The following is a 26,969-nucleotide window of genomic DNA, read 5'->3' on the forward strand; positions in this document are numbered from 1 at the left end:
AGACAAACATTTATATGGGTGTGGGTTTAATCTTCTGACACTTCAGCAGCTTCCAGACTCGGTAAACAAGGTGCACAAGCCTTCCAGGACTTAATCACCTCCAAATCTAGAGTAAGTGCAAAAGCTTCATGCTTTGGGTACGTTGTGATGTGTGATATTATCATAGAAACCAGCCAGGGTACTTCTAAAATGTACTCCTTCTATCTGGATTGTATTATTGAAGCCGAGGTCATCAAACATTGGCCAAAAATGGGTTTTCCAAGGTTAGTGTTCTACATCTTACACATGTATGTAGTTGTAGGTTTATTCCAAATTAAATGTGAAGGTGTTTCTTTCACATTTAGACAGTTGTTTATTTCAGCAAGTTTTATATCTAGGATTAGAACATGATATAAAAACGTCCTTACTGGGTCAGACCAAAGGTCGTACGAACATAAGAAAAGCCGTACTAGGTCACATCAATGGTTCATCTAGCCCAGTATCATGCATCCACAGTGGCCAATCCAAGTCACAAGTACCTGGCAGAACCCCAAATAGTAGCAACATTCCTGAATGTCAAAGAGTAAGCAAGATACTGGAACCCCAAAGAGTATCAACATTCCATGCGAAATCCCCAGAGAGTAGCAACATTCCATACTGTCAATCCCAGGGCAAGCAGTAGCTTTTCCTCTGTCTGTCTCAATAGCAGACTATTAGTCCAGGAACTTGTCCAAATCTTTTAAAAACTGCCGTTACCACATCCTCTTGCAACAAGCCCTGTATCCTGTTTCCAACAGTTGCAAAGTCAAGTCATAGTTATTGGCAGGACCTCAAAATATCAACAGACTTCATGTTGGTGATCTTCAAGGATAAGCACTATTTTCACTCCATTCTCTGTCAAGAAATTTCAGAGCTTAATTTTGTGTTGAGTGGAAAAAAATCTTTCCTTCAGTTGGTTTTAAACATGCTAGTCACTTCAAAGACATAGAGTATCATCTGGTCATGGTTCTTTTTGAAAGCGTAAACAACTAATTTGCAAGTTTTACTGAGCTACCAAAATCTGTTCGGCACTAGTTTTAATGGCCAACCCCCCTCCTCCCCCCAACTAGGACAAAAAAATTAGATAATAAATAATTATTTACTCCAAACTTCAAGGAGGCATCAAAAGGTGACAGTAAGACAGGGGTAGGGAACTCCGGTCCTTGAGAGCCGTATTCCAGTCGGGTTTTCAGGATTTCCCCCAAAAATATGCATTGAAAGCAGTGCATGCAAATAGATCTCATGCATATTCATTGGGGAAATCCTAAAAACCCGACTGGAATACGGCGACCGGAGTTCCCTACCCCTGCTGTAAGATGTTGCTAAGCATCAGCTAAGTTGATGTTTATCGATTGTTTTTTGTCCTTCTTTTGAGTTTTAGTAAAGTGGTAAAATGTGCTTTGAGTCCTTTGGGAGTAGGATTTTATCTAAATCATTAAGAACTGCAGACTGTGTTCCTTTCCCAGTATTGCAAATGATGGTTTAGGAAGGCATAACAAGTAGAAAGGATCTCCAATTGTGGATAGGAAAGAGAGAAAACAAAACATATACAGTCGTACAAAGGGCACACTCACTAAGACAGAGTAGACATGCCAGGTAAGCAATCATTCATTCAATCATTAGAAATGTTTGGAATGGGAAAAAGGAGGTGATAATGCCTCTGCATATGTCTCTGGTAAGCAGTTGCATAGTATGGGGACAGGGGTGGCAGACTATCCTGGGTGCCATTTTCATGGGGAATGCCAGCGTCTCTCCTCCTTTCCAACCCCCTGCCTTCCTCTTTAAAAGTTCACCGTCGCGAGCGGCATCTTCCACTTGCCGCTTGTGCTGGCTTCCTGGTTGCGAGTTCAAGAAGTGACATCATAAAAGTGCTAAGGCCGGCGTGAGCATCAGGTGGAAGATGCCGCTCTTGCCGGCGAGGTATGCAGGGGCGGAAATGCGCTTAAGTCGCGGGGAAAAGTGGGGGGCACACAGTGATGCAGGGAAGAGAGGGGGTGCACAGCATTGGCCCTGGGTGCCAATGTCCCCCTCTACGCCACTGCTGGTGAGGCCTGATTTAGAGTATTGTGTGCAATTCTGGAGACTGCACCTTCCAAAATTTATAATCAGAATGGAGTTGGTCTAGAGGGGAGCTACTAAAATAGTCAGTGGTCTTCATCATAAAGCATATAGAGACAGACTCATACCCCTCTTTCAATTTTCACTTGGCGGTGGTCAGCGTTTTCTTAAGCGCTGTCACGGGCTAAATTAGCCCCCAATTTTCAGTGTTGGGCCATGTTTGGGCACTGGCACTGAAAACTGGGGACTAAATATGGGCGGCTGGGCAACAGATCTTAAGAAGGCCTGGCCGATTTTCAACAAGGGCCCGCATAAGAGGAACATGGCCCCGGCTGAATATCAGTCCTTAAGCCCCTGACCAGGCACCCTCCTTACTTCTTCCTCCCCCAACCGACAGCAAAAGCTTCTACTCCCAGAAGTCCCCCTGCTCCCCGGCTGTCCAGGCAGGCCCTCCTGAACCTACTTGTATCCCTTGCGGTCCATCAGGATCATTGGGGGCAGGAGTGCAGCCTGCTCAATCCTACCCCTTGTGGCACCTTTCCAAAATAGTTGCCGCTACTGGACTTATAGTTCCAGTTTTTTTAGAATAAGCCTTAAGGCTGGTATAAGCTCCCACATGTGTCTAAATATCTGGCTATGCTAGTAGACTATAAAGAAAAGGAAGCACCTACTGTCCTATATACAATAGGTAACATATGGCCAAAATTCATAGGCACATTTTATAAGAGCATAAGACCAGCCCAACGGTCCATCTGGCCTAGTAGCCCATCCTCATAGTGGCCAATCCAGATCCATAGTGCCTGGCAAAACCCAAAGAATAGCAATATTCTATGCTACCGATCCATGGCAAGCAGTGACTTCCTTCATGTCTGTCTCAATAATACACTATGGACTTTTCTTCCAGGAAATAGTTCAAACCTTTCTTTAAACCAGCTACATTAACCCTCTTACCACAACCTCTGACAACATGTTCCAGAGCTTAACTATTCTCTGAGTGAAAAAAATATTTCTTCCTATCAGTTTTGAAAGTATTTCTCTGTAACTTCATCACTTTGTAATTTTTGATGGAGTAAAAATATCGATCCACTTTGTACCCGTTCTACTCCACTCAGGATTTTGTAGACTTCAGTCATATCTCCCCTCAGCCGTCTCTTTTCCAAGCTGAAGAGCCCCAATCTTTTTAGTTTTCCCTCATGCGAGGGGAGTTCCATCCACTTTATCATCTTGGTCGCTCTTCTTTGAACGTTTTCTAGTGCCGCTATATCTTTCTTGAGATAAGGAGACCAGAATTGAACGCAATACTCCAGATGAGGTCACGCCATGGAGCGATACAGGTTCATTATAACATTAGAACATAAGAACATAAGAACATAAGAAGTGCCACTGCTGGGTCAGACCGCAGGTCCATCCCGCCCAGCAGTCCGCTCCCGCGGCGGCCCCACAGGTCACGACCTGTCTGAATCACCCCTTGGTTTCAGTACCCTACGATCCCTTTGTCCTTCAGGAATCCGTCCAATCCCTGTTTGAATCCCTGTACTGTACTCTGCCTGATCACTTCCTCCGGGAGCGCATTCCATGTGTTCACGACCCTTTGGGTGAAGAAAAACTTCCTTGCATTTGTCTTGAACCTATCCCCCTTCAGTTTCTCCGAGTGCCCCCTCGTACCTGTTGTCCCTCTCAGTCTGAAGAACCTGTCCCTATCCACCCTCTCTATGCCTCTCAGGATCTTGAAGGTCTCTATCATATCTCCCCTGAGCCTCCTTTTTTCCAGAGAGAAGAGACCCAGCTTATCCAGCCTCTCGGCATATGGGCAATTTTCCAGCCCTCTTACAAGCTTCGTTGCTCTCCTTTGGACTCTCTCAAGTACCGCCATGTCCTTCTTGAGGTGTGGCGACCAATACTGAACGCAGTATTCCAGGTGCGGGCGCACCATCGCCCGATATAGTGGCATGATGACTTCCCGCGTCCTGGTTGTGATACCCTTCTTTATGATGCCCAGCATCCTGTTGGCTTTTTTCGACGCTGCTGCGCACTTTTTTAAAAATAATTCCTAACATCTTGTTTGCATATGGAGGAAGCCACTGCTTGCCCTGGATCAGTAGCATGGAATGTTGCTACTCTTTGGGATTCCGGAATCTTTTGTTACTCTTTGGGATTCTGGAATGTTGCTACTCTGTGGGTTTTGGCCAGGTACTAGTGACCTGGATTGACCGCTGTGAGAATGGGCTACTGGGCTTGATGGATCATTGGTCTGACCCAGTATTCTTATGTTCTTATATTCTTATGTTCTTTCCAATTTTATTCACATGTTTATTTTATCTTGGTGTATTTATTAGAATTGTATGTATTGCTTTCCTGTTGTTAGCCGCTTAGAACCTTCCCGGTATGGCGGCATATAAATAAATTATTATTATTATTATGTTTCAAACCCAAAGAGTAATGGCAGTACTATCAATTGTGCTCTTAACTGCAATAAATTGAGTGACAGCATTTACACCAGCTGTTGGCGCCCAAAGTTATGTACAAAGGCCCGGATTATGTAAACGGTGCCTAAATTGGCCAGCCCCATGAGAAATGGCACCAGCCACTTGTCAATCATGCTTATGCAAATTCAAAACTGAATACAAAACATACAGGTAATAGATATCATTTAAGGAGAGGAAAAGACCTCAAATGTCCCCATGCCCAACACTCATGGCTTCTGTGTTTGGTTAAATCCCTGTGACAATAATATTCAATTCACCTCACAACACTCTTTCCGGGAAATAGCTTTTCTAGATGTTACAGTACAACGGGACTCAACAGGATTTAACCCAAAATTTTGAAGACATCAACGGATAGGAACACTTTCCTTCATTCCTCTAGTTGTCACCCTTGGCATTTAAAATAGGGTCTGCCCTATTCCCAATTCCTCCGCTACAGGAGGATATGTAGCAATGATTTTGAGTTCAAACAATGATCCAAGAAATTACATCAAGACCTACATGACAGAGGTTATAGCAAAAAAAAACCCCCAAAAAACCCCCACTCAAAAAGGCATACACACGGGCAAAATGTAACCACAGGGAACACACCTTCTTGCATATAAACAGAAACAATGTGATGAACCTATGATTGCTAATTTCATCTCTCAATACACTCATTCTAGTCCAATGATCAATAGGATTGTCAAGAAACATGAGGTTTTCAAAGACATGACACTAAAAGACCGACTTTCTCTAGGGGTAAAAATCTCAAAGAGATTTTGAATCCTTCAGATATACAGAACAATAAGAACAGAAAGAGATTGGATGCAAGGGGTCACATTATGTTTATTAAAAACTTTATATACCGCATAACAGCCAAAAAAAAATGATCCAAGAGGTTTACAATAAATATTTCAAAACAATTAGGAAAAGAACTCCATTCAGAAATAGAAAAGAATAAAAGAAAGAGGGTTTTTTTTTTTCTAAAATTCAAAAAATCTTATGACAATCAAAATATCAATAATAAAAATTAACTAATTAATACAAACTGAAAATTTTCTCAAAAAATCAATAACTACATAAATACAGATTGCAGTCCCAAACTCGTTTCTTCAATTTGAAAAGACCAATTGACAAAAAATGTGCTTTTAGATGTCTTATAATTTATATATGATTCTTCGTGTCTCAATTCTATAGGCAAATAATTCCATAACTGCGGAACTAAATAGAAAAACGTACAATCTCTAGTTGAGGCAAGATGGGCCTTCAAGATATGGGGAACGACTACCCTATTGTCGTTCAAAGATTGTAATAAACGCCTTGGGGCATGAAATAACACCAAGTTAGAAAGATATGATAGTTGTAACTGAAATAATGCTCGATGAGGCAACATCAAGATAGTAACATAGTAGATGACGGCAGATAAAGAGCCGAATGGTCCATCCAGTCTGCCCAACCTGATTCAATTTAAATTAATTCCATTGGTAACCAATAGAATTTCAGATACAAAGGTGTCACTTTAAAATGTGGTTCCTGTAAAAACTGCAATGTCACTCTAGAGATTAAAGATTTTGTCAGTCCTGTCGATAGGAAGGTTTACAGCCTGGATTTTTTTCAGCAGTTGCAACAGTGATTTTGTGATTTATGTCATCAGGCGCCCGTGTCACATGATCTATGTAGGGAAAACTGTCAGGTCTTTTAAACTACGTCTCAATGAACATCGTTCCAAACACCAACAGACCAAAAGTTGAGGCATCTTTGGTTTCGTATTGCTTACATGCAGGACACAATTTTGAACGGCTGAAATGTTTTGTTATAGATAGAATTGAGAAGTCCAGGGTGGTGATCAGGGTAAATTCCTATTACAACGAGAACAATGGATCTTTAGATTAGTATCCCTTGAGCCTGTTGGGTTGAATCAAGGGATTGAATGGAAGATCTTTTTTGGATTTATGAATGCAATTTCCGTTTGATTCAACCATGAATACTTTAAATTTGGCTCCATTTCTTGGTATTTTTTTCTGGCTCTGCTGTCATTGGCTGGCCGTGGTGTGTGTGCTCTCTGATTGATCTTCACCCGTAAATGCTTTGCCATGGATTATCCTATTAGGTTTTAGCGTGCAGCCCAAATACAGAAGTTACAGGCGCAGACGAGTCTAAGTAAATACTCTGTCTCTACACGCCAGTTCAGTGGATTAAGAGATATCCTTGGGTAACTATAGTATATTTTATATTACCTGTGTGCCTATATTTTTACCATTGAAATTTTCACAAGGGTCTGATTTCTTGTTTCTTTTTTTTTCCCCGTCGAAGCAACACATACAAAGTCATTTACCAGCGTTGTGTGCGGCTAAACATTTCTCATAATATCCCCTGAAGAAGCTGACGGGCGAAACGGTTAAGGCCACCGTTGGGATTTCAGATAAGTGCTTTCCAGTATTCTTGCTGGTTTGAACTTCCATTTTGAACTTTGCTGGATGAACGACTGCGTTTGAAATTTGAATCATGTTTGATACTCTTGTATGTTTCCCTGTTGCTTTAGGGTTTTTTTTTTTTTTTTTTTCAAGAACAGTGCTATGAATGATGTGACTGATTGACGAAAGCCTTTGTGCATCAGTTGAATGTTATAAACCAAAGAAAATTATTTTTTCACTACTTGCACACTATTAAAGAAAGGGGGGGGGGGGGGGGTTTGAATCGTGATAATACCATTGCCACCATAGTGTCCTTGAACCAAGCCATGAGCTTTGAGCACGGGGACATTTGAGGTCTTTTCCCCTCCTTAGATGAGATATATATTACCTTTATGTTTTGTGTTCAATTTTGAATTTGCTATTTATTTTTGAGCACAATATTGTCTTAACTTTGTCTAATCATGCTTATGCACCTTTAACAGAATCGCGGCTACCGGCGCCTATGAAAAAATGTAGGTACTGGTTATGTAGGCCAGGATTTTAAAGGCCTACATTACTGGCCCCTAAGTTTTTGGGAGAATCGTGCCTATCAGCTCCTAAGGTCATCTCCACCCCTATCCACACTTACTTTGACCTTAGGCCCTGCTAGATGCTATGCTGAAAGGAATCGACAAAATAGAGCAGAGAAGATTATTTACATTGTCCAATTTGACACGGACTAGAGGACATGTAATGAAGCTAAGGGGGGACAGGTTCAGGACTAATGTCAGGAAGTTCTGCTTCACTCAGAGAGTGGTTGACACCTGGAATGCCCTCCCAGAGGAGATTATGACGGAATCGACCGTCCTAGGCTTCAAGAGCAAACTAGATGCATATCTCCTTAAGAGAGGCATATAAGGATATGGTGGACTATAAATTAAGCCAGGTGTACACCTGGCAGGGCCTCCGCGTGTGCGGATTGCCGGACTTGATGGACCGAAGGTCTGATCCGGAGAAGGCAGTTCTTATGTTCTTATGCTGTAGGTGCAATCCTGGCATCTACCCTGGTAGGCATCTCATGCTGCCTACTTTTCTTTAAATGAGTTGAGTTTTTTTTTTTTTTTTTTTGAAAATCATTTTTATTATGGAGTCAACAAGGGAAACAAACAAAGTGCACGGATAAAATAAAATAACATCCAGCGAGAAATGTGCCCTAACAAAAACACGGTTCATAGACAAAATCGCGCGAGACAACGGCGCGCCGACAACTGAGCGCAGACAACTGAGCGCAAGGTTGACGGCGCGCCGAAGAAAAGCACTATTTTAAAGGGTTCCGACGGGGGGGGGTGTTGGTGGGGAACCCCCCTATTTTGCTTAACAGACATCGCGCCGGCGTTGTGAGGGGTCTGGGGGGTTGTAACCCCCCCCTCATTATACTTGAAACCGAACGTTTTGCCTGTTTTTTAGGGAAAAAGTTCAGTTTTAAGTATAATGTGGGGGGGGAGGGTTACAACCCCCTAAACCCCTCACAACGCCAGCGCAATGTCTGTTAAGTAAAGTGGGAGGGTTCCCCCCCCACGCTCCCCGTCGGAGCTCTTTACATAGTAACATAGTAACATAACATAGTAGATGACGGCAGATAAAGACCCGAATGGTCCATCCAGTCTGCCCAACCTGATTCAATTTAAATTTTTTTTTTTTTTCTTCTTAGCTATTTCTGGGCGAGAATCCAAAGCTTTACCCGGTACTGTGCTTGGGTTCCAACTGCCGAAATCTCTGTTAAGACTTACTCCAGCCCATCCTCCTCCAAACGGCCATGCACAGACACAGACCGTACAAGTCTGCCCAGTAACTGGCCTAGTTCAATCTTTAATATTATTTTCTGATTCTAAATCTTCTGTGTTCATCCCATGCTTCTTTGAACTCAGTCACAGTTTTACTCTCCACCATCTCTCTCGGGAGCTCATTCCAGGCATCCACCACCCTCTCCGTAAAGTAGAATTTCCTAACATTGCCCCTGAATCTACCACCCCTCAACCTCAAATTATGTCCTCTGGTTTTACCATTTTCCTTTCTCTGGAAAAGATTTTGTTCTACGTTAATACCCTTTAAGTATTTGAACGTCTGAATCATATCTCCCCTGTCTCTCCTTTCCTCTAGGGTATACATATTCAGGGCTTCCAGTCTCTCCTCATACGTCTTCTGGCGCAAGCCTCCTATCATTTTCGTCGCCCTCCTCTGGACCGCCTCAAGTCTTCTTACGTCTTTCGCCAGATACGGTCTCCAAAACTGAACACAATACTCCAAGTGGGGCCTCACCAATGACCTGTACGGGGGCATCAACACCTTCTTCCTTCTACTGACTACGCCTCTCTTTATACAGCCCAGAATCCTTCTGGCAGCAGCCACTGCCTTGTCACACTGTTTTTTCGCCTTTAGATCTTTAAAATAGTGCTTTTCTTCGGCGCGCCGTCAACCTTGCGCTCAGTTGTCGGCGCGCCGTTGTCTCGCGCGATTTAGTCCCGTCACCCGAAAACACTAAGCACTGCGGGAAATCACAAAAAATATCCAAAAGCAGGAACAATGCGTCTCCCGTGTCAGCTCCAACAAATTTTTAATAGAACAGACCCCCCCAACACTCATGGCTTCTGTGTTTGGTTAAATTCCTGTGACAATAATATTCCATTCACCTCACAACACTCTTTCCGGGAAATTGCTTTTCTAGATGTTACAGTACAACGGGACACAACAGGATTTAACCCAAAATTTTGAAGACATCAACGGATAGGAACACTTTCCTTCATTCCTCTAGTTGTCACCCTTGGCATTTAAAATAGGGTCTGCCCTATTCCCATTTCCTCCGCTACAGGAGGATATGTAGCAATGAGTTTGAGTTCAAACAATGATCCAAGAAATGACATCAAGACCTACATGACAGAGGTTATATCAATCATATCAGAGGTTTAATCAATTTTAAACGTTGCAGTCAATTACCATGCTGATTAATTCATGTTGCCATTGCCATACGTTGTTTCTTGTTGCCTGTTTGCTTTTGATTCCTTAATAAAAATAATTACACCCCCCCCCCCATTAAAGCAATTAAGTTAGCCATTAATGTGTAGTTAAACTCTGGAAAGCAGTTAGCTTAGCAGGGTTTAAAAATGACTTCAATAATTTCCTAAAAGTCCATATGCCATTATTAAGTTGGATTTGGAGAAATCCACTGCTTATTTCTAGAATAAGCAGCATAAAATCTGTTTTACTAGCTGGGATCTAGCAAAGTACATGTCCTCTCCGTCCTTGAGCTTAGGTCCTTGTCTGGAGGGCCTCCAAGCATGTGCGGGACATGTGTGTGATATCATTGAGTTGAATCCGCGCATACTCAGAGGCCCTCCCAATGTGACCTAAAGCTCTGGTTTCCAAAATCCATCTGGACTCATGGACAGTCCTCTAAAAAGAGAATGTGTCCAGGTAAATCCAGACATCTGGTAACCTTAGGTTGGATGACAGCATTCTATAACTTTAAGCGCACAATCGGGCCAAATGCTATATTCGAAAAAATCAGCGCCATCTAGAATGGCGCTTAGTGTGATTTTATATAAGGCACGTACCATATATAGAATCGTTCTTACTGGTCTTATGCATCACTAATGTTTAGGCTCACCCATTTAGGCCAAGAAAAGCCAGGCCTAAATACCTAAACTAAACTAAGCCTTAAGTTTATATACCGCATCATCTCCACAGAAGTGGAGCTCGACACGGTTTACAAAGCTTAAAAATATAGGAGGAGAAAGGAGAAAGATTTACAAGAGCATATAAATAGAGGAGATGTAGACAGGAGAAGAGATGTTATATGTTAGAGAAAATCCAGGTTTTCAGTTGTTTTCGGAATAGTTGGAGGGAGCCTATGTTCCGCAGCGGGATAGTGAGATCGTTCCAAAGGCCCGTGATTTTGGAGAGGAGGGATCTTCCCAGTTTGCCAGCGTGGAGGATGCCGTGTAGAGAGGGGAAGGATAGTTTATATCTGTGAGCGGATCTGGTGGTAGCAGGCATCCGGACGAGGAAGGATAGAGGGATTAGGGGCGGAAGGATGCCATGAATGATCTTGAAAGCCAGGCAGGAGCATTTGAAATGGATTCTGGAAAGTACTGGGAGCCAGTGAAGATTGGTAAGTAGTGGGGAGACGTGATCAAATTTGCGTTTAGCAAAAATCAGCTTGGCTGCAGTTTTCTGGATAAGCTGGAGTCTGCGAAGACTTTTTTTTGGTTAGGCATAAATAAATGGCATTGCAGTAGTCGAGTTTGAATAGGATGATGGATTGTTCCTATGTTATGCGCAGATCAGGCGTATTCTCTACCAGTGCATTTAAGTTTTAGAATGGCCACGATCCGCCCATGCACCTCCCCCGGCCATGCCCACTTTTGAAATTCACGCACTAGAACTGACACGTACCATTTTATAGAATGCGCCTACCAAGTTGTGCGTGTAACTTCTAATTAGTGGCAATTAGTGGCAATTATAAAGTGTTAATTGTCAATTATTAGCACCAATTGGTCTTATTAAACAATTAAGTTGTGCACGTAAATCATAAGAACATAAGAGCTGCCATACTGGGACCGACCAAAGGTCCATCATGCCCATTAGCCTGTTCCCAACAGTGGATATTCCAGGCCCCAAGTACCTAGTCAGTGACGTAGTAAGGGAGGTCCATGGGGTGGAGGGGCGTCCACCCCGGACGCAGTCTTCCTAAGGGCAACCCTCCTCCTCTCCACCCCCACTTCTCTCCTTGCCGCGCATCCCTTGCCTTCCCCCATACCTTTTTTACTTCCACAGTGCAAAGTTGCTGCCCGCGTCGGCATTGGCGTTCTCTCTGATGTCACTTCCGGGACCTGCACCTAGGAAGTGGCATCAAAGGGTGAGTTGACACTAATGTGGGCATGCTGCTCACACCGGAGAAATGAAAAAGAGAAGGAGGCATGCGTGCAGTGGGGGGGGGGGGGGGGAAGGGGTCGGTAAAGAGGGTGGGGAGGGGCGGCGCTGCTCACTCATACAATGCCACTGTACCTAGTACTGATTTGAGCATACAACATATGGCACAATATACAGCATTTCGAGGGCAGGGCATCCATTTAAAAGACTTGTAATGGAAATGAGGGGGTTCATGCTGCATTCTCTATACCACTATCTCTATGCACTGTTAAATTATATCCCATGCTAACATGTTGATAAAGCAAAATGAAAGATCCCAGAGATGATTTCTGTTGCTTGCTCACTCTTCTCATTCCAGATCCATCCAGAGACAAAATGGAAGTCAGCAACCAGACTACTGTGATGGAATTCATTATTGCTGGATTTCCAGGCATTCAGGACATCCGGCCTCTGCTCTTCATGCTTCTGTTTCTTACGTACCTCCTTATCATAACCGGGAATATTACTGTTTTCACAGTTATCTGGAATCAGCCTCGTCTCCATGCCCCCATGTATATTTTCATTGGTGTTTTGTCCTTTCTGGAACTCTGGTACACGGCAGTCACTATCCCAAAAATGCTTTACAATTTATTGGATGCAACAAGAATTATTTCTTTTCGAGGTTGTTTCATACAGACATATTTCTTCCATGCCTTGGGAATAACAGAAATCTTGTTACTGACTTCAATGGCTTATGATCGCTACTTGGCGATCTGTATTCCCTTGCATTACCCTACCTTAATGACCTCAACATTTGGTCTTAAGTTAGCTGCAAGCTGTTGGCTTTGTGGGTTTCTGTATCCCTTGCCTGAGATCATTCTGATTTCTCGTTTGCCTTTCTGTGGCCCCAATGTAATTGATCACATTTTCTGTGACTTGCCACCCTTGCTGAGCTTAGCCTGTACAGATACATCCTTGAACGTTTTTGTTGACTTTATACTCAACGTCTTCCTACTGTTGGGACCCTGTCTGTTCATACTGCTTTCATATATCATGATCATCCAAACTGTGTTAAGGATCAAAACTTCAGAAGGACGTAAAAAGGCCTTCTCCACCTGCGGATCTCATCTCATTGTTGTAACATTGTTCTTCAGCACTACGAGCTTTATGTATGTCCGACTGACTAAAACGTACTCTTTGACCTATGATAGATTGTTGTCTGTTGTCTATTCTGTCTTAACACCCCTGCTAAACCCAATAATATACAGTCTACGAAACAAGGAAATAAGAGAGGCAATATGGAAGATGATGGTAGGAGGGCTTGGCCTGTAAATTTCCCTTATTACTATTTTTAGTTGACCAACGGTTCCAACGGAACAGCAGATCTAAGGTTGAAAATTGTCATATTTAAACTGTGCTTGTATGTTGTCTGTAAAGGCAAACTCTCTTCTAATTATATTGTATAGGAGAAGAAACTTCTAGTCATTTTGACCTAAAGATTTAGTTTCACGCTTCATGTTTATTTTATGTACTACTTATCAATACGATTCATCTAAATGGTTTACGTGATCAAGAAAAACAGGAGAAATAATGAAACTTGACTTCACTTGTAAACATATGAACATAAGAATAGCCTTACTGGATCAGACCAAAAGCCCAGTAGCCCGTCCTCACGGTGACCAATCCAGGTCACTAGTACCTGGCCAAAACCCAAGGAGTAGCAACATTCCATGCTACCGATCCAGGGCAAGCAGTGGCTTCCCCCATGTGTTTCTCAATAACAAACTATGGATTTTTCCTCCAGGAAATTGTCCAAACCTTTCTTAAAACCAGCTACTCACATTTTCCCATCTGAAGGAAGGTTTAAGTCTTCTTAGTTAATCCAATAGTTGAAGATCCTCAGACAAAATGGGTCAGAGTTCCTAAAGAATAAATAAGATCCTCTCAAGGAACACCACTCTTTGTAGCATCGAGAAAAGAAATTGTACCATGGGGCACTCACCAGCGAGGCTTCTCAGGAGTAGCTCAGACGCTTGAACTTATTCCCAGAGAGGCTACGCCAAACTCAAGACTATCTTTATTTCAGGAAGCAGTTGAAAGCCTGGATCTTCACACAAGCTTTTAAAACATGTAGAGCTGGATTCTATAAATGGCACCATTGTTGGTGTTGGCCTAAAAAAATGGCTGCTGATCACGTTTTGCTTATGCAATGGTACTGTTTCTATAATCGCAGCTTTGTGAAAGGTAAGCGCCAGAAATGTAGGCCAGGGTTTTAAAGGCCTACATTTCCAGCGCTTACCTTTCACGTGAATCATGGCTACGGATGTGTTTTACGATGCCTAAAGCCACTTCTGGCATTAGCCACGCCTACAGCGGCATTATAAAGCGCCTCGGTAGACTTTATATAACGTGATCGATTATCGTGCTGTTTATCCAAGAACCACCTGTCGCTAAATCTGTACTTTGTTTATTCATTCAATCTGTAACTTTGTTTATTCACTCAATCTGTAACATTTCTAATCATTGTAAACCGCATAGAACTTCACGGTCCTGCGGTATATAAACTATTATTATTATTATCCAAGTTGGTAGGATTATTTCAGACAGGATTCCCACTCTTTACTGTTCTATCCCTAACCATCTTGCTGTCCTATTGATTTTATGGAGTTCTTCCCTTAACCTTTTGTCTCCGGTACGTTAGTCAGTCTCTTGTATGTCCAATTAATTACAATTATATGTTTGACCCTATTCTCTTAATAGGTCTGTACACCGCTTAGAATTATGATAAGTGGTATAACAAATTTTAAATAAACTTGAAAACTTACCAACTTACTTACAACGCCGTTACTAGAATCAGGACTGTAGTGACTTTCCAAGCCATTGTGACATCACCAATGAGATTGGCTCTTAGGCATTGGTGGAATGAGGCATTATGACATCACAATACGAGGGGCTGCTGAAAAGCTCTCAGACCAACCAAGAAGAGAATGATAAGAAGCCATGAAACTTATGTTATTCCACACCTAGACTAGCTTGCCGTTCATCCTGTAGCCTAGACTGGATTTTCACACCTTATTCAACTGTACATATAATTTGCCTTCAGTTTAGGTGCCAATCTGTTTATCCCAATTACTGTACTTTGTACTACTCATCTTGACCTCTCCATACCTGCTGACCGCACTGGCTCCAATCGGCTGCGTAGTACGATGTTCCATTGTACTCAATGAACAGCGTTAGAATCCTCTGTTGTTTTAATATTCCAATGAATTGTTTATTAGGTATTTCCTTTGTATTATGTTGACATTGTGAGTATCATATCTGTGTTATATGAATGTTATTTCACACTGCCTCTTATGATATCATTCATATTCTGCTGACATACCGGTATATCATATTTCTCTCTTCTGATTGCTTTACAGTGCCATTAAATGTGTAGATTTCTGATATCACATCATGTTAGCCCTATTATTTGGATTCTAATCTAATCTAATCTATAATTTCTGAGTTGCTCTATGTCTAAAGAGGTTAAGGCATCTTAAAATTCACAGGAATGACCATGGGGATTAACAATATGGTTAGGAATACATAGTAATTGTACAGCGAACATCATACAGAATGGAGATCATATGGAGCTGAGGAGTAGGTGTTATGAGTTAAAGAGAGGGACTGGGCAGTGGCGTAGTGAGGGTGGGAAGAGCCTGGGGCAATGGCATCCCTCTCTTCTCCGCCCTCCTGCTCCTTCACCGCTCCCGTCTGCTGTGCGCATGCACCCCTTCCCTCTTTGACTTCACCAGCGCAAGCAGCATCTCCAACCTGCTGCCTGTGCCATCCTCGGCTCTTCCTCTGATGTCACTTCCTGGTCCCACGACCGTTAAGTGACTTCAGAGGGAGAGCCGAGGCTGGTGCAAGCAGCTGGTTGGAGCTGCTGCTCACGCCGGTGAAGAGTTAGAGGCACGGGGGAGAAGGCAAGGCATATGTGCAGTGGGAAACGACCGGGAAGGCAGAGAGGAGGAGAGGTACCGGTGCCCCCACCAAGATGGCTCCTGGGGTTACTACGCCACTGGGATTGGGTATACGGGGGGGGGGGGGGGGGGCTAGCTTTTACAATCCCGTGAAGGCAAAACGTAGGTCTGCTTATTCCACACTTTGAAGTTAATTGTCGGTGGGATACATTTCTTCAAAGGGATGATTTTTTAAATCCTCAATAGCTAAGGTAGGTGGTCTCAACTCTGATGTTCGTAGGGAGCCCATTCCAGATCGTCGCACCGATATAGGTGAACACTGAGCTGCCTAAGCGCTTCAGTTTGCCATCTCCAAGTTAACCTCTTGGATGGTATTTAGGCTCACTTTTGGTCATTTTACTATTGTTAAGCTGTTAACAAAATACTACCCCATTTCTCATATTTTCCAATAGGACCCCTGAGGAAGGAGTGCTTCTTCGAAACACAGACCATGCCTGGGACATAATGGGGCAGGGATGGGTGGAATTGGGCAGGCCTGGGGGCGGGTCTAGAGGTCCAGGTTTTACTAAAGTAAAATCTAGTAACCCTAGATTTGGGTGCCCCTTATTATAGAATATCATGTAGCAAGATGTGCACACAATTCCAAATTGTGTCAGCACTCAATTATTGATACCATTTGGCACATTAGTCATTGGGCATACATTAGTTCAGGGTCCAACTTTGGATGCCATATATAGAATCCACAATGTACATAGAGTGTAGATGGTCACATATGGAATAAACAGGCAGAGCTACGATCGAAGGGAAGCAACTTTTTTGCAAGACCCAACATGAACAATCAATTCCAATCAAGCAATGATATCACGAGGTACGACTTACTGTGTCACATAAGAAGAAAATAAGTTGGAATTGATTGTCCTTGTTGGATAGAAAGCTTGTTTTGGTGACTGGCAACATTGTGACCCCTGATGAAGGCAATTGCTGAAACGCCGGCCATGTCAGGTCTTGCAATAAAGTCGTTTCCCTTCGATTGTGACTTTGTTTATTCCCAACTGTGGCCTTCTACACTCTCTTTGCATTGTGGACTTCTGTGCACTTTCCCCCTCTTGTACGCTTGACTAGAATCCACGCCGAAAGATGTAGTGGGAACTCTCAATAATCAAGTATTCAATGCTCAACGCTATACATATAAAAAACTGTGATGCAACTACAATGTCCCATACTTGTAGGCCTCGGTGGTGACTCGTTTCACGTGAGCATTGCTATCAACTCATGGTTCACCAATATCGTTATCGGTCAATGCAACTTTTTATTTGTCTCAAAATATATTTTTTTTTCTTTATTTAAAAAAAATGTTGATTTCAAAGCTAAAAAAGCTTTCCTTCTCAATTGTGTGGCTTGGGCCACATCTGGAAAAATCAATACATTATCACCACAAAATTTCATTTGCTTATTACGAAAATAAGCTTTCATGATTAAAGATTTATCAATCTCTCTTGCACAAGTTATCAATTGGGTAGATCTAGATTGGATTATATCTTGTGAATCCTCCAGGAAACCAGTTAAATCAAACTCAATTTGTTCCAACTGATCTACTCCGAAATCTGTGGAACTTTTCTTTCTCTGTGGGATATAATATAAATTTGTTATAGGCAATTTCTCTGGATCATCCAAACCCAATACTTCCTTAAAATATTTCCGAATCAGTATTTCTGGGGACAGCAATTGTGTTTTTGGAAAATTAACTAATTGTAGATTTTTTTGCCCTTAAAATATTTTCCATTTTCTCAAATTTCATATGAGTAACATGGAAATCTCTAACCGCTGTTGAAGACATTGCTTGTAATGTAGCCACACGAGACTCTGTTGTTCTAATCTTCAAATTTGAATCAACATTTTCCAACTTATCTATAACTTCTAGTGAAAATTTAATCAAGGGTGTTGGCTTTGGGGGCCACATTTTATCTGAAGTTTCCATGTAAATGCTTAATTAAATTGAAAGATTGTGAATATGTATCCTGGGATTCTATTCAGTTGGAACAATTTTTACAACTCCATGAAACTAATTTAGACATCACGTGAATTAATATTTGGAGTTTAGATTTATAATGCACCATAAATGTTTGATTTTTGAATCAGGATTATATTGAATGCATTGACTAGCTATATCAGAATATTCTTTCCCAATTAGGTGGACTTGAGGAATTTGTGCAAAAAAAATTTTTTTTAATGAAGTGTTTAATTTTTTCTGTAATTTTCCTTTCCTTATTATTATCTGTAAAAATGATAATGATGAAAATTTGATAATAAAAAAAAAATGTTTTTAATCCACCAAAAATCCACTATAGAAACGTATTACTTCAACAAACAAGGACCCCATAGACATTAGGTGATATGCTTTTATTTGAAATAAAATTTTAAAAACAATGCCAAAGATATTTCCTGTCTCATGAACAAAATGAAAGAGAAATGAAGAATGTATTTTCTGCTATTTGTTTTTGTTTTCTTTACAAAACTGTGCCTAAGAGCAACCCTTCCTGGGTTTGGCAAAAAGTCTCCCCACTCCGCAGTCCCTTGGCTCTCTTACCAATAACTTACATCATAGTTAGGGTTTACTAATTTGTATTCTGTGTAATTAGGGTTATCAAACATCCAGGAAAATCCGGACATGTCCTCTTTTTAGAGGACTGTCCGGACGCCCGGGGGGATTTCCAAAACCCGGCAGTTTGTCCGGGTTTTGGAAGTCCTGAGCTTGGAGGCTGCGTCTGGAAGCCTTTGCAGGTGCGTGGCCGTCACCATGATGATGTCATACGCGTTGACATCCACACATGCATGAATGCTTCCAAATGCAGCCTTCGAGCTCAGGGATGTTCGTGTGGGGACGGGGCTGGGAAGGAACAGGGCAGGACTTGGGCAAAACGAGGCGGGGCCAGGTGTCCTCTTTTTTTTTCCAAAGAGGAAATCTGGCAACCCTAGTCATAAAGCCCACCGCTTTCTCACACCTTGCAAGAATCTCCCCATATCTTCGGCTCTTGCACATTTTCTTCTAATAAGAGGGTAAGCTCTTGGTGGCAGGTAGATCACTTTTGTATAGTTTCTGTCTATGGGTTGTTGCACTCCTGCAATGATCATAGCAAAACAAGAGGGGCAAGGATGGTATTCCTCCACTCAGCCTTGTGTGGGTCTTACCTCTCTTTTGCCTCTTCCAGCCTTGCAATATTTCTTCTATGTTGGCTGTTTCTACACCATCCAGGGACTACAAAAGTTAAGTGAAAGAGATGATGGGCCAAACTTTGAAATTGCAGTTCAGTGTGATTCCCTCTGTGTGTGTCTTTGGGGATCTACCTCTCTAATTGGAAGCAGACAAACATTTATATGGGTGTGGGTTTAATCTTCTGATACTTCAGCAGCTTCCAGACTCGGTAAACAAGGTGCAAAAGCCTTCCAGGACTTAATCACTTCCAAATCTAGAGTAAGTGCAAAAGATTCATGCTTTGGGTATGTTGTGATGTGTGACATTACCATACGAACTGGCCAGGGTACTTCTAAAATGTACTCCTTCTATCTGGATTGTATTACTGAAGCCGAAGTCATCAAACATTGGCCAAAAAATGGCTTTTCCAAGGTTAGTGTTCTACATCTTACACATGTATGTAGTTGTAGGTTTATTCCAAATTAAATGTGAAGGTGTTTCTTTCACATATAGACAGTTGTTTATTTCTGCAAATTTTATCTCTAGTCATTGCATGAGGATTAGAACATGACATAAAAACGTCCTTATTGGGTCAGACCAAAGGTTCTAAGAACATAAGAAAAGCCGTACTATGTCAGACCAATGGTCAATCTAGCCCAGTATCATGCATCAGCAGTGGCCAATCCAGGTCACAAGTACCTGGCAGAAGCCAAATAGTAGCAAAATTCCTGAATGTCAAAGAGTAAGCAAGATTCCGGAACTCCAAAGAGTAGCAACATTCCATTTGGAATCCCTAGAGTAGCAAGATTCCATGCTACCAATCCAGGGCAAGCAGTAGTTTCCCCCATGTCTGTCTCAATAATAGAATATGGACTTTTCCTCCAGAAAATTGTGCAACACTTCAAGGATATTATTTTAAAAACTCAGGTTTATTTTTGGATTCAAGATATTTTGGGTGGTGCTTGATACACTTTCTTGTATATTTTTATGAATAGTTTCATCGAAATTGACTGATTCCTGAAGCAGGTATTTTGCGCTGAAATGCAGTTCTGCTTCGAGTCTTTTTTAGTGAATGCATAATAAATGTTACCCTTGTCTTACAAACATAAGAATAGCCTTACTAGGTCAAACCAATGGTTCATCCAGCCCAGTATACTGTCTGCATGGTGGCCAATCTAGGGCACAAGTATCTGTCAAAAATCCAAAGAATAGCAACAATCCAGAATCTCAAAGAGTAAGCAAGATTCCAGAACCCCAAATAGTAGCAACATTCCATGCGGAATCCCCAAAGTCTAGCAACATTCCAGAACCTCAAAGAGTAAGCAAGATTCCGGAACCCCAAATAGTAGCAACATTCCATGCGGAATCCCCAAAGTCTAGCAACATTCCAGAACCTCAAAGAGTAAGCAAGATTCTGGAACCCCAAATAGTAGCAACATTCCATGCTACCAATCCCAGGGCAAGCAGTAGCTTTTCCTCTATCTGTCTCAATAGCAGACTCTTCTTCCAGGAACTTGTCCAAACCTTTTTTAAACTGCCGTTACCACATCCTCTTGCAACAAGCCCGTATCCTGTTTCCAACAGTTGAAAAGTCAAGTTATAATTATTGGCAGGATTTAAAAATATCAACAGACTTCATGTTGGTGATCTTCTGAGATAAGCACTGTTTTCACTCCATTCTCTGTCAAGAAATTTCAGAGCTTAATTTTGTGTTGAGTGAAAAAAAATCTTTCCTTCAATTGGTTTTAAACATGCTAGTCACTTCATAGACATAGAGTATCATCTGGTCATGGTTCTTTTTGAAAGCGTAAACAACTAATTTGCAAGTTTTACTGAGCTACCAAAATCTGTTCAGCACTAGTTTTAGTGGCCAACCCCCCTCCCCCCCCCCCACTAGGACAAAAAAATTAGATAATAAAGAATTATTTACTCCAAACTTCAAGGAGGCATCAAAGGGTGACTGTAAGATGTTGCTAAGCATCAACTAAGTTGATGTTTATCGATTTTTTTTGTCCTTCTTTTGAGTTTTAGTGAACTGGTAAAATGTGCTTTGAGTCCTTTGGGAGTAGGATTTTATCTAAAACAATAAGAACTGCAGACTGTGTTCCTTTCCCAGTATTGCAAATGATGGTTTAGGAAGGCATAATAGGTAGAAAGGAACTCTAATTTTGAATAGGAAAGAGAGAAAGCAAAACATATACAGTCGTACAAAGGGCACACTCACTAAGACAGAGTAGACATGCCAGGTAAGCAATCATTCATTAGAAATGTTTGGAAAGGGAAAAAGGAGGCAATAATGCCTCTGTATAAGTCTCTGCTGAGCAGTGGCATAGTATGGGGGCAGGGGTGGCAGACTATCCTGGGTGCCATTTTCGTGGGGAATGCCGGCACCTCTCCTCCTTTCCACCCCCCTGCCTACCTTTTTAAAAGTTCACTGTCACGAGCGGCATCTTCCACTTGCCACTTGCACTGGCTTTGCTCCCATCTGACATCACTTCCTGGTTGCAAGTTCAGGAAGTGACATCATAAAGGTACTAAGGCCGGTGTGAGCAGCAGGTGAAAGATGCCGCTAAGGCCAGTAAGGTACACAGAGGGCGGAAAGGCGCTCAAGCGGCGGGGAAGAGTGTGTGTGTGTGGGGGGGAGGGGGGGTGACACAGTGTGGCAGGGAAGAGAGGGGGTGTACAGCATGGCGATACCAGGCACCACTGCCCTTGGTGCCAACATCCCTCACTACGCCACTGCTGGTGAGGCCTCATTTAGAGTATTGTGTTGCAATTCTGGAGACTGCTCTGTTATAGAAAATTATAATTTGTGTACCCATTTGGGTGCCAGCATTCATACCAGGTTTCAACTTGCGTAAATCCTGGCCCCCCAAAGTTAGGTGTGAAGTTCACTCTAAACTAGCATTTTATAAAGGGCGTGCAACACAACGTGCCGTTTATAGAATACTAGTTTAGCGTGGGTCTTTCCGGTGCCTAACCCTGGGTGCCATTCACTGAACCTGGCCCTGTGCTGCTTACAGGCACTCTGCTTAACAGATCAGGTGTTTATCTGTACATTTGTGCACTGACATGACACATAAATGTGCTGTAACAGAGTGAAAGATCCTAAAGATGATTTCTGTTGCACTCTTCCAGCTCTAATGCTCACTCTTCTCCATCCAGATACATCCCGAGGCGAAATGAGAGCCAGTAACCAGAGTATCGTGACACAGTTCATTATTGCTGGATTTCCAGGCATTCAGGACATCCGACCTCTGCTCTTCTTGCTTCTGCTTCTTACATACCTCCTCATCATAACTGGGAATGCCATTATTATAACAGTCATCCGGATTCAGCCTCGCCTCCATGCCCCCATGTACTTTTTCATTGGGCTCCTGTCCTTTCTGGAACTCGGGTACACGGCAGTCACTATCCCCAAAATGCTTTACAATCTACTAGATGCAACGCGACTCATTTCTTTTCGAGACTGTTTCATTCAGACCTATTTCTTCCATGCCTTGGGGATAACAGAAATCTTGCTACTGACGTCAATGGCTTATGATCGCTACTTGGCGATCTGCGCTCCCTTGCATTACCCTACCCGAATGACCTCAAAATTTGGTCTTAGGTTAGCTGGAAGCTGTTGGCTTTGTGGGTTTCTGTATCCCTTGCCTGAGATCATTCTGATCTCTCGTTTGCCCTTCTGTGGTCCCAATGTAATTGATCACATTTTCTGTGACTTGCCGCCCCTGCTGAACTTAGTCTGTACGGACACATCCTTTACTGTTTTTGTTGACTTTATGTTCAACGCTTTTATTTTGCTGGGGCCTTTCATGCTCATAATTCTTTCATATATCATGATCATCCGGACTGTTTTAAAGATCCAGTCTTCAGAAGGACGGAAAAAGGCCTTTTCCACCTGCGGTTCCCACCTCATGGTCGTGGCAATGTACTTAGGCACTGCGAGCTTCATGTATGTTCGACTGACCAAGACATACTCTTTGACCTATGATAGGCTGTTCTCAGTTGTCTATTCTGTCTTAACACCCCTGCTGAACCCCGTAATATACAGTCTTAGAAACAAGGAAATACGAGAGGCAATATGGAAGGTGATGGCAGGAAAATGACAGTTCTGCCAGAGCCTGGTCTGAAAGTTTCCCTTATCACTGTTATTATTTGGCTACGGTCTTGAACTGAACAGCAGATCTATGAGGGGCCACTGAAAAGTTCTCAGCCCAACCAAGAAGACAATGATGAGGAGCCATGAAACTTATAAGTTATTCCACACTTTTCATTTCATTTCATTTCATATCATTTCATTTCATATCACGTCAATCGCTCCTCCTAAACTTACTTGCTCCACTTCATCACTGACGCTGAAACCGTGGATTGAAGACAAAGTTTTATTTTATTTTTCTTTCCAGCTTATGATTTATCTTTAATCTTATCTATTGTTTTGCCTTTTGTCTTTGTTTTGTTCTATTTCTATCATTTAAATTTCTCCAGAATTCTACTGTTCAACGGCTCCCCCTTCTGCTTCTATTCCTTTCTCTCCTCTCTTCTACCTTCCAAAGTATTTAGATCAATGCTGTCTTGTTAAAATGTTTATTTTATTTTTATTTTTCCTCTAACTCTACTTTTCACTTCTCTATTACCCTCCAGGTACTTTAGTTAGATTGTGAGCCTTCGGGACAGTAAGGGAATTTTTCAAGTACCTTTCTTATTTCTAATCTTAATGTATATTTTCTGTAAACCGCTTAGAACCTAATGGATGTAGCGGTATATAAGAAATAAATTACATTACATTACATCATTGAAATGAAAAGTGTGGAATAACATAAGTTTCATGGCTCCTCATCATTGTCTTCTTGGTTGGGCTGAGAACTTTTCAGCAGCCCCTTGAATTGTGATGTCATAATGCCTCATTCCACCAATGCCATTGGTGATGTCACAATGGCTTGGTTTCCCTCTACTTGTGCCCATTTACTAGATGCGTTTGCCTTACTGAAATGAAATAAGATAACACTTTTCAGGTACAGTGGCAAAATAAAGCTCAGAATTTAGGAAGTTGGTTGGTTAGGCTGAGAACTTTTCAACACCCCCTGATATGTAATAAAAGTGTGCCAAGTACAGGACAATCAAGCCATTGTGACATCAATGATGAGGTTGGCTCTTATTGGTAGAACGAGGTATTATGACATCAGAATCTCAGCTCTGGTTACCAAAGAATGAAACTCTTCACTTTAAGTGAGGAAGTGATCAACGTGGGCATAGGTGTATGTGGACCATAGTTAGGAGCCATCGACTCATGTTCAAGTCCTAGTGACTTGATGAATTACAGATCTAAAAAGAAATCAGTTTTGTGCTAGGCCGGAAAGGTCCTCCAGCATCATCCCCATGGTTGTTTTGCACGTGTCCGGCTATCAGATTGCCGGCTACCTTCTTTGCCTGGTTCCTTCGATCTTCCCAAACATGATGTCCTTCTTGAATGATCTTTCTCTTCTGTTAGTAAGAGATTTTAAAATGAATGAATAAATAAATAGTTAATAATTGCATCTGCATGACAGGCATGAAGTTGAGATAATTTCCAATAGATTGTGGTATGTGAAATGTTTGTTCATTTATATAATGATTTTATAGCTAACATAATTATGGACATGTTTGTAGACCTGTTCTTTGGGTAATTGTTATTGATTATATTTGTCTGTACAACAGACTCCTGATGCTGGCTGCTTTGGCGAAACATGGCCACATGAAGTTATCTTATCAATAAAGTCTGGACCTTTATATGTGGACCGCTTCTTCTATTTTTAGAATTTTTTAGATTCTACGAGGGGCCACTGAAAAGTTCTCAGCCCAATCGAGGGCTATACACTTAGTCCAACAATTTTCCACTTTTTTTCATTCCGTAGTTTTCCGACGGAACGAAAAAAAGTGGAAGCCCACTGGACTAAGTGTATAGCCCTCGATGGAGACTGCCCCAACTTTGTTGATTGGGCTGAGAACTTTTCAACAGCCCCTCATACAAAAGTGTTATTACAGCACCAAGAGCCAGGTAAAACCGTACTATACAGAAAAAAAACAATTTTCACTCAGACTGGAATTACACTATCAGACTAGCAACCTGGTTCCACAGAAGGCAGAGATGAAACCCGTAGGGAATAGGAAGATTCTGTAAGCAGTACCTGTGGCTACATCACCCCACTCTCCCTCCTTTCACCTAGAATGTGCAGACAAAAGGCTTTTGTTTTGTTTCCTGCATTTCTGGAAATGTTAATGTTGTTAGAGTTGGTTTATATTGTAATTTATTAATTCACTGTGCACGTACAGTGATGTTTCTATATTTGTTAACCGAATAGATCTGAGAGGTACTGTGGTATATATGTTATATTATGTTATGCTATATTATATTATGCTATATTATGTTATGCTATATTATGTTATGCTATATTATGTTATGTTATGTTATATTATGTTATGCTATTCATATCCTGCACATCCAATGATCTGAGTAGGCCACATAAAAACATCCAAAATTCAAGTCCACAAAACATTTAAAGACATAATTACAAAACAGCCAGACACATCATGTGACACATTTCCACAGAATAGACAAGCAGTTTCTATAATTCCACAATTCACTATCAAATGATTTACTTCTAAAATGCTTCCTGAAAGTAATATGTCTTCACACACTTTCGAAAGATCGATAACCAGTCTTTTTTTGTGAACGTTCACTGGGAGCGTATTCCACAACTGCAGACCCACAACCCTAAAAAACCTAGAACAAGCAGATGCTTCATGTATCTGATTGAAGTGGCACTCTAGGGGGCGCTATGGAATGGATAATGAACAATATGTGTTTGTGGAGTATTTTGTGGAGTTTTTCTACAAAAGCGCCTGCTTTTCGTATGATTCTGGGTAACTCTAGTTAGATATAAGCATATGTGTTAGAAGCGTATGAAAAGATTGGTGAATAAAAATCTGAATATGGATGTAGCCAAAGCCAGATAAACACACTGCAGATTAATATTAAGGAAAAGCATAATAATATTATTTTTATGTACTTTGCTATTAAGCTAGATCATAGAGGAAATCAGGATATAAATGAACTCCATCTTGAGGTAGTGACTCCATTTTGTTCTCTGTTTTCTGTGTCTTCTGCTTGGATTTACTCCATTTTGTGTTCAGCCTATGTCCCTAGTCTTTGTTCAGGTTTTTGCCCTCCTTGAGCTTCCCTCGTGGTCTAATTGATACCAGATGGGCTTGAGCTGGGTATACTGGGCATAATAGAGAAAGTTTTCTTGCATTAAATATGAATGAAATACATGGTATGGATGGATGAAGAGGCCCCGACTGAACGAACGAATGAATGATTGATATATGAAAGATATGTAAGAAAAGGTGTGTACTTAATTTCTAGTATTTTATATATTTTAAACCTGAAGAAATTCTAAGAAGCAATCCCGAGGCAACATCTGGAAATAATTAGAGTCAGAAACTGCTATATCAGTCTCCAGCATAGGAAGGGGGGCATTGGTAGCCCACACTTAGGAATGTGTCAGTATAACTTGAAACTGACAGTTTCTGTAAAGCTCAGAGCAAGAGGGGGGAACAGCCCCTCCTTTCTATGGTACTAACAGGGCCATGAAGTTTTCAGCACTTCAAATGCAGGTTCTTTGGAAACAGATAAGCAGTTTTAGATTTAACGTTTCTTTGGCTATGTTCTAAAATGTTAATGTATATTCAAGGATGAATGTAAACAAAAAATATGGTTTGTGGAACTTTTATTCCATGTTAAAGAGAAAGAGAAGTTCTTTGTCCAAATTTAAGGACAGCCTCTGTTAATGGATTGGCTGACAGCCAATGATGTCATGCAGGACAAAAGGTATACATTGGGGAACTACGAATTATCAAGTGGAGATCTTTATCAGAAGGCCAGCATTTTGGCAACTATAACGACCTCACAGATGATGCAACCAATCTTTTG

General features: G+C 41.6%; 2 protein-coding genes across 2 annotated transcripts; both read left to right on the forward strand.

The window, feature by feature from the left end:
- Positions 1–12,238: 12,238 nt before the first annotated feature.
- LOC117368610 (olfactory receptor 6N2-like) lies at positions 12,239–13,174 on the forward strand. The gene has a single exon (XM_033962339.1). The coding sequence runs from the start codon at positions 12,239–12,241 to the stop codon at positions 13,172–13,174; it is 936 nt and encodes a 311-aa protein (XP_033818230.1).
- Positions 13,175–22,179: 9,005 nt separating this feature from the next.
- LOC117368611 (olfactory receptor 6N2-like) lies at positions 22,180–23,106 on the forward strand. The gene has a single exon (XM_033962340.1). It carries the CDS (start codon positions 22,180–22,182, stop codon positions 23,104–23,106), a length of 927 nt encoding a protein of 308 aa, XP_033818231.1.
- Positions 23,107–26,969: the final 3,863 nt, after the last annotated feature.

Source organism: Geotrypetes seraphini, chromosome 10 (genome assembly GCF_902459505.1).
Source record: "Geotrypetes seraphini chromosome 10, aGeoSer1.1, whole genome shotgun sequence".
NCBI classification, from domain to species: domain Eukaryota; kingdom Metazoa; phylum Chordata; class Amphibia; order Gymnophiona; family Dermophiidae; genus Geotrypetes; species Geotrypetes seraphini.